Source organism: Galeopterus variegatus, unplaced genomic scaffold (genome assembly GCF_000696425.1).
Source record: "Galeopterus variegatus unplaced genomic scaffold, G_variegatus-3.0.2 Scaffold238, whole genome shotgun sequence".
NCBI classification, from domain to species: domain Eukaryota; kingdom Metazoa; phylum Chordata; class Mammalia; order Dermoptera; family Cynocephalidae; genus Galeopterus; species Galeopterus variegatus.
Genome location: NW_007726349.1, coordinates 713,399 through 728,431, shown reverse-complemented (window position 1 = coordinate 728,431; position 15,033 = coordinate 713,399). Strand labels below are relative to the sequence as shown.

Below are 15,033 nucleotides of genomic sequence, written 5' to 3'. Positions count from 1 at the left end.
TGTCTATTAGTAAGGTTCAGGTTAATGTATGTTTTGGAAGAGCATGGCGTGCTTAACTATATGAGGATAAGCTGTAATATCCTCCCTCATTGCCTAAAAGCAATACGTTGGCAAGATTTCCTAGTAATTGTGTGGTCATAGTTTAGGCTTAAAACAAAAACAACAAAAAAGAAAGAAAGAAAAAAAGAAATCTGGTATTAGTTGAGGCACTCACCTATCTTGGCATTTAATCAAGAAATTCCATGCTAATGAAAGTCCAAATTTAATTGTTCTGAACCACATCAAAGCAAAAAGACAGGAGTTATATTGATGGACACATCATGCGATTTCCATTTGCCAATGTCCCAGTTTCAGAAACAAAAGACTTTGTCTCTCTAAGTCTTGCTACTTGAGATATGTATTAAAAGAAAGGAAATAGAGAATCTTCAGCTAATAGAATGAAGATCTCCTTCTTACAAGACAGAGATAATTATATTTCCTAATGCCTCTAGCTTTATAGATTCAGTCTCTTAGGGCCTATAATATTCCATACAGATCCCCAATAAATCACATATTAATCTCTGTGAACCCAGATATAATACATCAAAACACATGGGAGTCACACATCTGTGTCCCTACTCTCCTCTGTTCAGTATTTTACCATAAGAGCACTGATTATACTGTGAGATTTTATTGTGGATTCATTCAACACAATCTTACTTTTGCTGGACCATGAATTAATAAAACCAGAAACAAAACATCAAAGTTAGCAAATGTCTTTTTATACAGCCTAATGTCTTTTTATACACCAGAGCCTAAAGGCTTCAGATATATATAGTCTTTTTAACTAAACTTTCTAGAGTGACCAACTGCAGCGTGTGAAGAAAAAAAAAAAAAAAAAAAAAGGATACTGAGACTTGGGTGGATGCATCAAGAAGTAGCAATGTTTGTTACCTGCAGAGGTGTTACAAGAAATTTCATCTGCTGCAACGAAGACGAACTGATTTCTGGAAGAGAAGATAAAATTCACAATACTGCTCGCTCAGGGGGAAATGTGCTCTTTGCCAATTGGTTTGATGTGTACAGATGAGGGGTGGGAAGGGTGCTGCATTTGAATGGATGTTGCAAGGAAATGTGTTGATGTACCTTGGGGCTTAGAGAGTTTAGAAAGATCATGAAATAGGCATGCGGGAACCTCTTAAACGAAATCACGGTGATGTCAGAATATGGACCATGTACAAGCTGTTGTATAGAATATTAATACTATGTGCTACCAAAACATCATGCCAAGATATGTTTCTAAGGCTAGAGCATTTTAAACTGCACTTACATGGATTTCTATGCTAAATGGCGATTGCATTTTTAAAAAATTATAGACTATCTAGCAGGAAAAATAAAAGTATATTACAGCTAGCTAGGAAAAATCAAAACATTCCAGACTTTATTATTATAGTATAATATATATATATATTTTTTTTAAGGGAAGAAAGAAATGCTGTCATTTCAGGAGAGAATTTTATAGGTGTCAGGTTATGGATGATAATTTCCTCATCAAACTAAGGCTTGCTATATAAAGAAGGTAAGGGAACTCATCAATTGAAATTAACTCTATCTTGCCAAATTGTTTTTAATGATGCAGCATTACAAAGAAAATAAAAATAGAAAATGCAATTTTACTTTGATTTAATAAATCCAGAAAGACGATAAAACTCTCTTAAGATGTTTTCAATTATATTTCCGCAATGTAATGTGTTCTAATTCAGACGTACTGTTTATTTCTCTAGAAACAAGACTGTCCATGTCAGACAGATTATAAAAATGGCCCAATGAAATTGGCTAGGCTCTTAAATGCCTCAAAAGTAGCAATAGAGAGGTTTTGGGTTCCCATTTGTTAGATTTTGCTATATATATGAATCATCAAAAATTAAGATAAATGAATTTTTTTTTTTGGTCTTAGTGTGATTGGTTTTGTTTAAATATTTCAATGCATCAAAAAGTATCTAATGATACACATTTCTTAAAACATCTTAAAGAAGTTTTACTATATCCCCTGGAATATAGAGCTATAATTTGAATATTCTCTAGTATTTAGCATTCAGTTAAAAATTCTCATAATTTCTACACTGGCGAAATCTAAGAAAAAATTTTACATATTCTGAGAATAGGATTTTTTAAATGTTTTTCTTCCACATAAAAGTAACAGCTAAGTTCATTTATCACCTTAAAACAATAAAAGTTAATTTTATTAAATTTTTGCTCTCTTTGTGTTCTGACACAGAGTTTTTGAATCCCATAAATATCTGGAGTCCAATTCCTTAGGTTTGAGGAGTAATAAAATTAATATCTCTAAAAATGAAGGAGATATTTTGGTTGAATCCTTGTTTTTACTTACTCACCTTTGAATTACTCTCAAGGGGCAGTAAGACACAGGTACTCCTAGTTAAAGGTATGATATTCAAAGAAGCATTTGGAAGGATCTTTATCACAGAATGCTCACAAGAAGAACACTAACATAACTAAGAATTGCAACCTGGTTTATCCAAAGGGGCAAGTTCTTTGGAACAGGCATTCGCATATTTAGGAGGGGGCTTAATTAATTAGGCAGCTCTATCTGGTTTATACTCCCTAATCCTAGAAGACATTCTAGCTTCTATTACACTTCTGCAGCTTCCTAAGGAACTGTCCAGCGTGTTAGACACGAGGAAAGCCATTGGAGGCAATCCACACAAATACAAATGATGATTGAATGAATAGGGAAAACTTTAAAAATGCAACCTACAAAGTATGATTGAAAAGAAATTCAACCTTTTAAAAAATTCTTCCAGAATTTTATAAAATACACAATATGATGGTATCATTCACCATACTCTTTTTTGACACTGTGCATTTAACACTAAAAAAAAAAGTTAACAGTTTTCTTCATTCCCTTCCTTCCTTCCTTCTTTCCTTGTTTTATTTTATTTTATTTTATTTTTGGTAACCTATGATTTTGACATTTTCCCCACTGAGTCTTTATGATTCCTGAGCAAGTTTCTCAACAAAGGAAACTACCCCTCCTTTGGTAACTCACCCTCTTCAAACAAATTTACTTAGATGACTTCTTACAGAAATCAAATCTACCTCAAAGCATAAAGAGTTATCACCAGTAGTGATATTCAAAGGAATATACCATGAACTCTGCAGCAATGCCAAAAGGAGTTACAAAAACTTTTTTTTTTAAGAAAAGATACCCAGTTGGATGAATCAATTCTGTACTATTTTGTTTTATTTTTAATCCACATAAGAAATCTATTATGTACCAGGAAGGTCCCCATAAAGTGTCATAAAAGTGCCTTTCTATAGAGCTCATTCATTCCCTGAAGAATCTGTGGGATCACCCTTCCCTCTGAACTATGGTGTCATCAATTGTATATGTGCAATCAATAGGAAATGTCTACCAGATCAGAAACTAGTGAGGGGGGCCCTCATATTGGGCCAACAGAAGAATCCAGTAGAGTTAGTTATAAGGGGTAGGTTTCATGTTGGTGTCCATATCCACTAGGTTATGCCATTATTATGTAATGTTTTCCCACCTTGAATTTTAAGACAAATGATCTATTCAGCCAACCCATATGTGGATTATCTATGGCCCTCTCTGTGAAACCATTTACCCCAGATGACCAAGGAGATATGACCAAAGATTACTGATGTAGTTGAAAAGGCTGCTACACCCAAACAAGTTCAGAAAAAAATAAATGACCAGAGCAATGAATGCAGTGTGCTTGGACAGAGGAGCCACCTCTCAGGAGGAGAAGAAAGGCTGGTACCAGGGTCTGTCTCCTTACGCTAACCCTAGTCTACTCTTCACTCTCAATACAGACCCAAGGATTTAAACTTCAAAATGTACCTGAGTTTCAATAAACTGGCTTGTTTCTGGGTTATAGATAATAAAATCTGGATGATGAAGATGATAATATATAAGTCTGTGTGAGTATATATCTGCCTGGACTACCATGGGGTTACTCCCAATAAACCCATTGTAAGTCAAAAATATCTTTAAGTCAAAAAGGCATTTAATTACCCAATAACCCCATTGTAAAGTTGGAAAATGAAGTCAAACCATCGTTAAGAGGAGGACCATCTGTAGTCAGCCTTGGCTCTATATTGAAAACACCTGGTGCACTTCTAAAATTTCTGGTGGCCAGCCTACATCCAAGACCAATTAAATGGGAATCTCTGTAAGTGGGTCTCAGTCATCAGTAGTTTCTAAAGACTTCCAGATGATTCTGAGTGCGGCAAAGTTTGAGAACCAATTGTTTAGTTGAATGGTTCTCACCTTGGCTGCTCCTTAGATTTATAGAGAGAGGTTAAAAGAGAGCTAGTGGCAGGGTCCCACTCCTGTGGGTTCTGGTTTACTTGATCTGGGGTAGGACCTGAAAAGAGGTAGTTTAGGAAAAAATGCTCCACAGGTGATGATTCTAATATGTGGCCACAGCTGAGAAGCAGTGGGTATGGTACAAATGTGGAGTGGCAAGGGAGTGGAATCATTGTATCTCCTGCAACACTTGCTTCTTTTTGCAGCTTCTATTTTGTCACCATGCTAGACTCCAGGGCAACCAGCTATGAAGGCTTTGAAAATGCAATCGCAGAGACTTGATGCGTTGTCCAGGAATGGTTACTTCTAGTTTCTAGCTGCCTTCTAAGGGAACTGACTTGAAACCTCATTTTGAAAGAGAAGCTGGTCTACAGTGACTACGATGTCATACTTTCTGTATTTGATTCCTCACCTGACCCTCTTATTTTACCCTCTCCTCTGGGTTTACTCAAGATCTGATTTGGGTGGCCAGGATTGAAACCCAGAAATCTGTATTTTTAACAAGCATTCTAGGTAATTCTTATCTTCAGGAGTAATATTTGAAAAATTACTCAGGAGAAGCTTTAAAAACTCTGGAGTAGGAGAGGTAGAAAATAGAAAGGAGTTTGTGGTGAAAGAATTGGTAAAGGTAGAATTAGATGGAGACTCAGAAGGAAAAATGGAAATACAGATTTCTGGGTTTCAACCCTAATCACAATCAGAATTTCTGGAGAGAGGTCAGGAAATTCATACATTTAACAGGAACCCAGGCCTCGCTATTCACTAGCTCAAGGGGACACTATTCTCATGTGTTCTAGGTAGTGGGTGCCTCTGTCAGGGAGTCATGACCCCAGCTTCTCCTCACTATGGAGAAGTTTGGGATACGTTTCTGAGAAATCTACTTCAAAGCCCATAATTCCTAGGAAGATGGTTTGACATGGGAAGATTTTGTGGAAGAAAAACGAATTATTAGTCCAAGAAAAAATAAAGAAGTACGAAATTATTGAGCACAAGAGAGAAGCATACATTTCTCTTGACTGTTTGGAACGCTGACTACAAAGGTTACCACCTGACACTGACTGAGCATGTATGCATGCCAAGTGTCATACCTATGTATTAATTCATTTAATTTTTTTCTTGCCACCTCTCTCACTATCCCCATCTGTATATACATGTGAGTCTCTCTCATGAGGAAACTGATGCATAGAAAGGTCGTGTAAGCTGTTACGCAGTGAAGGTAAAATGTGGACGCAGTTGGCTTGGCTCAAGACCACAGCTTTTACTCACTCTCTAAGGCTCTGCTCAGGGGTATTTCCTTAGGGATATGATATTCAATCAGCAATTGAGTGTGCTGTCCCTATAGAATAACTTCTTAATATTGTTCTGAATTTTTAGTTACTCTGAGACAAAATAATAGAGTCTGTGGATTCCCCTTTGAGTACGATATAATTTAAGCTTGAGAGAGACAATTATAAATATATTCTGCTTTAACTACAACTTTAGATGACAAAATAGCATACACCATGGTCTTCCTTTTTTTATTCTTATATCACCAGACTTCTTTATGTTCTAAGATGGGTTTCATAGATATACCATCTAGACTCTAGATCTGACTTAGCTGATGGTACATTTAAATTAGTCCTGTGGACTGCCATATATCCTCCTTTTATACCACTTTTTTTTCCTTAGGCTAAATCTCATCTCTCTGCAATCTCCTAAAAATCACCCATGGCTGACTTCTAAGCGTCAAATTAAAATAGTAACCAGACGTATTTCTGGAAAGGGTGTGAGAAACTGGGTATCAAGTCACAGAGTGAACTTTTGGCATAGGCAGATGGGAGCCAGACAGTACACTTTCCCTCATCAAATAATACTGGTTTTAAGTTTTATTGTTAAAGATCCTGGTCACTTGTCATTCTATGTCCTCTTAATTCTGTTATATTGCTATTGTTAAATAAAACTAGGGGTCAATATCACTCATAGCAAGCTTCTTCTTGTATCCAATGCTATGAATATTTAATCTAAAACACACACACACACACACGTGCACACACACTGATACGTATTTAACCCCCCTCCAAGGACATTTAATAGAAAACTGCTACAGCCTGAAAAGTTGGTCTTCTGGCCTGCTACAGCCTGAAAAGTTGGTCTTCTGGCCTGGCAGATGGCAGCCAAAACGCCCCAAGATAGTATTGGGAAAAAGTAAAATTAATTCTGTGTGTAGGTTCTGGGGCATCTACTTGTTATAAGGTAGTTAAAGAGGTTCTCAACCCTGATTGCTCAGCTAGAAACATTTTTAAGTTAAAAAAAAAAATCACCTAGACCAATGACCACGTCCATTTCCCATTCACTTAAGTCAGAATCTTTGAAAGCAGTCACCATGGATGGGTAAGTCTGAAAAACTCCTTAGGTGATTCTAATGTCAGGCAGCACTGAGAACTCATATCTCCCTGTATGAATACTTCTCTGAACAACTGTGTCCAGCCTCTGCAGGAAATAGAGAATTGTGTCTTCTGGGTTCAAAGTAAATTGCGCTAGTGTTGATTTCAACATTTAATAATTATTAATATCTTAATTACTGGTAATGATAATATATACTAATAATTATTTAATATATTATTTATAATTAGTAATTATTTTATAACTATGCTTACCAGGATGCTTCCCTTCATACATGTAAAACTGAGATGGAAATTCACAATAATCAGGTTATTCTTGTTGCTGGAGGGACCATACGGAATCCAGCCATGAGTGTTTTCTGAATATTAAACATAATACACAGAAATAAGGTGCACCTATTAAAATTCTTATTGCTGACTTTACCAAATCATTCACTCACATCATTTATTCATCCTCAGATGGTTAATGAGGGGCTTGCCATGCGCTAGGCACTGAGCTAAGCCTCAGGGATATGATGTTGAGTTCATGGTCTTTAACTCACTGTGGAATATCTATATAGGGCTTGCTTGTCTGCAAGTTCATAATTTAATTTATATCTCAGTTTTATCACCTAGAAGGGGGGCTTTCTTGTTTGTGATCAGTATTTTACCTCCCTTGACACATCCAGTTCTAATTCTCTATTCTAGAATGGTATAAACTCCATTGAAACTCATATTTTTTCCTGCCCTGTGTTATTTTTATTTATATTTTGTATTGTATAGTATATACTTCAATAGGCTGTGACAAATAGTAGAATGAGATAAACAAGCAAGTAAATAAACACACAGATTAACTGTAGAAAGCTCTAAAAGGATCTACATTGATCCCTTTTTTAAAAGGGGGGAATACATTAAAATACACTTAACATTTAATTCAGACATGGTCTCTATTGCTAACACTGCATACATAAAATGGTTTAAGTGCATAAGGAGATAAGGGCTGTGGATCTGCCCCTAATTTAAATATTCTACCAAAAAGCTCTGAGTTTTGGAAATTCAAATCCAAGCTCATCTCCATTACCTGGGGACCTTGAGAACCGTCCACTTCTGTAATTTTAGTTCTTCCATCATTTAACATTCTTCCCATTACCCACTGTACTTCTTTTCTAGGCTCAGATGAAACAAAACTAACAGTGAATCTGGAAGCCATGCCCTGCCCTGTAGAAGCTGTGTTCAGCTAGAAAAATAATTTCACCTTTCTTAGCCTCAGTTTCCTCATTTGGAAAATGGGGATAAAAATAGTGTATGCCCCTTCTCGACCTTTTTATGTAGATTTAATGAGAAAATGAATGTGAAGTCACTTTGTCAGGGGAAAAACATTGGCATTTATTATGTTTTTGGCTGTGCAGACTCACGAAGGGATACAAAGTCATCTCCTCCCTCCTCCAAAGAGGGAAGTCAACTGATTTTACAAAGGAAATCTAAAGCAGTGATAGTTTGGGGGCTGAGTTTACACTGGGAGAACTGATCATTTCTTCATGATGCTGTGTCCCTGGTAGCCTGAGTTACTTCACATGCAGAAAAAAGAATAAAAAAATCCAAAAGAGAAGAATGAACAGGAAGAATAGGCTATTTAATACCAAGGTTCCCAACTTCTTTTGCCTATTTTTATATTTCTAGGGTGGAAGTCAAGATTTTAAAACAAAAACAAAGTAAAAAATTCTTCTAACTCATAAAACCTTTTTCCTTAGGAAACTCATTTTTTTTGTCTTTTTTTTTTTTTTTTGTCTTTTTCCGTGTCCGGCAACGGATCGCAACCCTCAGTGTTGCCCCCGTACCAGACCGGGGACCGGCAACGGGATTGCAACCCTCGGTGTCGCTCCTGCGCCTCGCTCAGTCAGTGAGCGGGAACCGGTCTGTATGTGGGATCCGAACCCTCAGCGGGAGCGCCTCCGTGCTTCCCAAGCGGCTCACTTATCCAGTGCGCCACCGGGCCGGCCCCAGGAAACTCATTTTTTTTGTCTTTTTTTTTTTTTTTGTTTTTGTCTTTTTCCGTGTCCGGCAACGGATCGCAACCCTCAGTGTTGCCCCCGTACCAGACCGGGGACCGGCAACGGGATTGCAACCCTCGGTGTCGCTCCTGCGCCTCGCTCAGTCAGTGAGCGGGAACCGGTCTGTATGTGGGATCCGAACCCTCGGGCGGGAGCGCCACTGTGCTTCCCAAGCGGCTCACTTATCCAGTGCGCCACCGGGCCGGCCCCAGGAAACTCATTTTTGATTCAAGAACAAAACAAAATACCCCGATAGTTTAGTGATGCTGATAGTAATAATAATAATAATAATAATAATACTCTGAGTTCTACTAAGTGTCAGGCTGCTTTGAAGAGCTTTCTGTTCATGACCACAATTAATTCTCACAACACCCCAGTGAGGCAATGATCACCTATTGCTCCCACTTTGTAGATGAGGCACTTGACAAGTAGTTAAATTAGTTTTCCCACATTATTTCATGCAGCAAGTAACTCTGCTGAGGATCAAGGCTTGGTCTAAATCTAAATCTGTGATAATATTCTATATGTGAAAAGCAAAGATGTGCTAATGCATGTATAAATCAAAGAATCAGTACAATGTTTCAAATCCTGACACAGCCAGGTGTAAGTCCTGGGCTGCTGGGCAAGGCACAGGTTCCCAGAATGTTAGTGTTGTAGTGGGTCTTAGTGGTTGCCTTGTCTAAAAATGAATTTCATGTTTAAATAAATTTAATGTAATTTGCTTGCTCCTACATTTATATATTTAAAGCTTACAAATGAGAACATACACTCTGATAAACTATCTGTCAATCAGAAATTGAGCTATTGATAATTCGCACCTCCTCTTTCAGTCTATAAAATGTTGATGTTCTTCATCTGTTTCTGATTCTAATTGGTATGATCCCCCCTACTTAGTGTATGAGAACACTGAGGCTCAATGAGGTTAAGAGAAATCAGATGGAACTTTTCATGGGTACATTTTATATTAGTGTGAAGCTATTACGCAGTCAATGACAAGATATTAGCATGAAATCACTTTCTCTACCCGTGCGACTTTTTGGCTTTTCGGTAAAGAAAGGGATTCATTGTGTCCCTAGGCTACCTAAAGAAGGAGTCACAACAGAATAGATTTTGAGGAACACCCAACCATTGACAACTCTTCCTTTCTCACTGAAGAAGGGAGAGTGGGGAGGAGATTGTAACAATCCAATAATTTACAAAGGCAAATCTTCTTATATCCTTCAAGGTTAGTGGAGGAAAACCCCTGTGTTTACATTATTTACTGCATGTGGGGAAAGAATTGAAGCTTGTCCTATAAGGCCATGTGTCTGAAACTTCATACAAAGCACTTTGGGATCTAGAAAGTACAGGTTCTGATTCAGCAGGGCTGGGGTGGGGTGGGATATGATTCCACATTCTCATAAGCTCCTAATGGAGCTAATACTGTTGGTCTGGAGCCCACACTTTGCATAGCAAGGACTTTTTTTTTTTTTTTTGGTGACTGGCTGCACTGGCGGTCAGCCAGTGAGTGAACCAGCGAACCGGTCATCCCTATATAGGATCTGAACCCACGGCGGGAAGCGCTGCTGTGCTCCCAGCACCGCACTCTCCCGAGTGCGCCACGGGGTTGGCCCTAGCAAGGACTTTTTTAGTGATCCTCTGAAAACTTGAAATTTCACAACAAAATAATCACTTTTTTCCCTGTTGTTTGTCTTGTTTTAAGTGTGGGAGAGAGAAATTGAAGAAAGCAATAAAAAGAATAGTGGGGAAACTATCATTCTGGAAAAGCAGTGGAACTGATATTGTCCAGGACAAACTTTTAAAGTGTCTCCATCCCACTACCTGAGTGAATATTTAGTAGAAGTAGCCCACAAACCCTCTAACCATGTAGAAATGGAGAGGTAATCCTCCCTTATCTTTTAATGCAGTCTAAAATTTTAAATTATAGAATTGGAACCATGAAAGGAGACAAGGATTGAGAGGATGCTAGAGGCATCTAACAATCATGGTTTTCTTTGTGACAGAACTCCAGGGTGCAAAAGTAATGGGAACCTCTGAATCAGGTTATCAGGTGTGTCGTATATTTCTACCGTCTTGGGCCAAAGCATTCCAATACAAATGATTAAGATAATTAAGGATCAAGGATGCTTGGCTTTGATTATGTTTTAATTCCCCCAAATCTGTTAATCTATTTAAACATTCACATATCATATTGCAGCAAGAATGAGCCTAGAAAACAATAACAAGATTGACTAGTTAGTTGTTCCTTGTAGAGACTCTCTCTAGTTCTCACCACCAAACTTTCACCCCCAAAATCCTGATAGTGCTTGCTCTTCTAAATGTTTTTTATGTTAATTAAATATAAAATGCACTGCAGTTTTTAAGGAGAGTCTAATACCAGAGGAATCAATCGTTGTGATTCACACCAGGGAGAAAAGCATAAGAAGTCACTTATTTCTGTCCAGTGACTGTTCACATGCCTATACTATACCCAAATATGGAAACCACTTAGAGGCCACATTTAAATAGAAATCAGTTCTTCTGGAAAATAATTCAGTTTGAGTTCACAGGTATAGAGTCAAAATTTGCTCTGATAACTTTAAAGGAAATGCTAGAGAATTTCAGTGAAAAATTTCATTTTGCCCCAAAAGATAGCATCTAGAGCATACCACCTAGAGATTAGAAAAATTAAAAAAAAACCCAAAACACAGGTAGAAACAAAAAAAGGTAAAGAAGTAAAGGATTTTAACTTTTATTGCCACATCCATAAATGCTTCATGAGCTAAGATTAGATCTTGTGTGTGTTGTCTTCGTCTAATTTATTGAATTACTGTCTTCTATGAGGTAAGTTCTTTATTTGCAATGGAAATGGCTCATCCAGAGGACTTTGCATACATGTTCTCATCAAAGGTGTCTGACCTACCTCTAGAAAGCATCAGGCTTTCTCAACCTGCCTGTAAACCCTTCACAGCTGAAAGGCCCTAAGGACGCTACTTAAAAGATAGGGTTTATTTGCTTTTTTGTGGCCTATCAAGTCAATGATCTGCAAACTGAATAGTGTGTAATTAGGCCATGACATGACCAAAGGAGTTGTTACACCTGTCTTGTCAAGGCAAAAGTGTCTACCCACACGGCTGTGACAGATATGGTCTATTGGGTTTGAAATTTCCTTTAATATCTCCCCAAATCCTTGCTGGTGCAGTCTGTTGACTATTAGAGGATTGGTTCTTTTCTTTAACTGCTTTAATTACATATTCATCCAATAGTGCATAACAGTTGTTAAGAAGCCATTATAGATTATGGACCAAAGACAATTAGTTCTTGAAACAAAAACTTGAGCACTTTTTCTTTTAATGCACACGCGCGCGTGCATGTTGTCTATAAATCAAAAATAAGAGAAAAGAAAAACTCAGGAAATCTATCTACCAGTAACAGCCATATTAGTTCACGGCACTAAGAGCTTGGCACCCATAAACCCCATTTTCAGTAATCACAGTGATGCTACTATCAAGAGATATACACTCCCTTCTTCACTCTTTCAGCCATCTCGATTGTTATCAAACGAAATCAGTGACAATCAGCAGAGGAGGTCAGGAGAAAATACAGTTATCTTAGTAATTATTTATTTTTTTGAAAATGCCCAGTCAGAACCATTTAAAAAGGAGCACTGTCATATCTATTGCAAGTTTTATTAAAGAGTTTATTTTTGTCTGGCATACATGCCTTCAAATGGGAATCTCACAGGAAACACCTGTTTCTTTCTAGTTATCCTAAAGCTGCTTAGAACAATTAACTTTGCTTTCTCTTCCTGAAGGGGCTCTGAGTCAATGAAAAAGAAACTGAATCTGTTAGAAAGTGAACTTAAATTTTTTTAAAAAAGGAAAAATAAAAATAAAAATATATGCATTTCAACTGGGAGTTCTAAGAAAAACCGACATGCTTTTCTAGGCACTGGGGCACAGAAGGATATGAATATACAGACATTAGTGACTCATCTCTGCTACATTCCATTCCTATTACAACTTGACAGAGCATCTTTTTTTAAATTGCAGAACCCAGGAGAGCTCATCAAGATGAGTGAAAGGAACAAAAAGATTTTTAAAACACTAAAAATAAGAACAACTTCAACAAAGCACTATTCAAAAAAGGTACAGAGGGATGGCTCCTGCTTGCTGCTACATTTTCACTCAATATTCTAGACTCTAAACCCACAATGACTTCTTCCTGCTCCTTGATCCTCATCTCCACTGGGAAAACACCATGGATACTCTTCTATCCCCTCTGAACCTCCATGAATATACCCTCATTTCCTTGTTGATCTGAGGATACCATCCTTGACATCACTAAGTTCTATAATGCTCTCACTAAGTTTTTCCAGCAGTTGAATTCTCAAATAAGATTTAAAATGTAAATAAAATTTAATAGGGAGTCTAGCATAGAGCTGCCAATGTTTATTTTGCCAAGTAACATTAAAAACAAAATGGGATAGATATAAAAGAAAAAAAAAAGCTACCACTTGCTATTGCCATCATTTTGTAAATGGAAAGCTCTTTTCAACAGTGTGTAAGAAGGGAGAAAGGATAAATCCTAGTGTTCCCCAGTAAAGGGAGTTGACAACCATATCACATTGTCTGTGTACTCCTCCTGTCTTGGTGAACTAGTAAATACATCACTGAAGACAGTCACCAGGTCTTGAACTGGCCTTGGGAGATATGGCTTTAAACAAAGCACTAAGATACGATCTTGAGATCTCTCCTTGTATGCTTTGCAAAAAATAAGTACAAGGGCTTGCTACTGCTTTTCAGCATGAAATAGTTTCAACCTTTATTGGACTTGGTTCAGATAAAAGGAATAGGGAAAGCCGTGAAACTTCCCTCTTTTGTCTGCTTTGCACTGTCTACCCTCGATAATGGTTTCACATTATCGATAGATGAAACTTTCCATATCCAACGACATGGAAAAAAAAAAGTACAATCATTGAGTCTGTAAAGTACAGTTTTTTAAAAAAAATTAACCTTTCTACCAAAAAAAAAAAAAAAAGAAAGAAAGACACTTAAATGGTAAATTAAAATTTCCATTCGTGATGCTCATATGCTTTATATGCTGACAAACCCTTAATTTTTAGTATATAGCATTTGATAAGAACTCCAAATAAAATGGCTTATCATTTTAAATGCAATTATTTGCCTATTTTAACGACAGCATTTCTCTATTATTTAATCTGAGTCGAGGAAATAGAAAGTCCTAAAACAGATAGGGAGTAGCCTGCACTAATGGATATCAACTCAAATTCCTTTATTTTTTTCAGTTTAGTGTGAACTAAGGTTGTACATAAGGATTTAGCTCTATTTTCTGTAGTTTAGCTTATGATGAAACATTATGAGAGAGCAGAGAGACAATCTCTCTTTCTTTCTTTCTTTCTTTCTTTCTTTCTTTCTTTCTTTCTTTCTTTTCTTTCTTTCTCTTTTTCTCTCTTTTTTCTTTTTTCCACTTATTCACCCACACAGCTATGTACCTATTTTCCTATTATCTATCTCTTTCTATCCATCCATCCATCCATCCACCCAGCTATGCCTGTATGTATTTCTGTGTTTGTATGTATGTATTTATCAATAGATCTATCTCTATCATCTATATGATTTTAAGTAAAAGTAAATCAAATCCTCCATGAATCTAAAGATATGCCTACTTATCTCTATTGAGTTATAACACCGAAACACTATTTTCCTCTGAAATAGATACTTTTATTCTAAGGTTATGCATGTCAGATTTAAAGGTCGTTCTATCATGTGGCTTGTTACTGCCTGAACTTGACAAGTCCTGGCCTCTGTGTATTAAGATTAACCTAAATACTCTTTTAATTACTCTTTTAGATACTCATTTGTGAGGCCCTAAGGCACAGGTGCTTATGTGTGCGTGTGTGTGTGTGCGCGCGCGCGTGCAAAGAGTAAGATAATTGATATTATGGCATTTTATTTGGATTTGTATTAAGTTGAGCTACACGGATTTGCCAATATCCCACCATTTTTTTGTCAGATAGAAATATCAGTTTCATATGGTACAGTCTAATACTGTGTTGGCAGTAAAACCTTAAGCTCTCAAAAAGCAAACAAACAAAAGAGGTATAACATAAAACAAACAAAACCCTGTTGTTTCAGTCTATTTCACTCCATCTAAGGATGCCTTAGATGCATCTAAGGTGCTATCATTGTATGTCACAAGCTTCTTGGCATTCGGGGATCTTTAAAGAAAATGCATGTTTTACGTGAAAGAAGAAATGGCCCCTGGTAACTATCAGTGCAATGGGATT

General features: G+C 37.1%; 1 protein-coding gene across 20 annotated transcripts in view; it reads right to left on the bottom strand.

The window, feature by feature from the left end:
• RBFOX1 (RNA binding protein, fox-1 homolog (C. elegans) 1) overlaps nt 1–15,033 on the bottom strand; it is a 593,087-nt gene that overhangs the window by 17,890 nt on the left and 560,164 nt on the right. For 12 of the 20 annotated variants that reach the window (XM_008566382.1, XM_008566391.1, XM_008566392.1 and 9 more), the window contains one exon: nt 934–986. The exons of the other annotated variants lie outside the window; for them this stretch is intronic. In XM_008566382.1, coding sequence (XP_008564604.1) covers nt 934–986 — 53 coding nt within the window. The remainder of the gene's footprint in view (nt 1–933; nt 987–15,033) is intronic. 20 annotated transcript variants of the gene reach the window in all.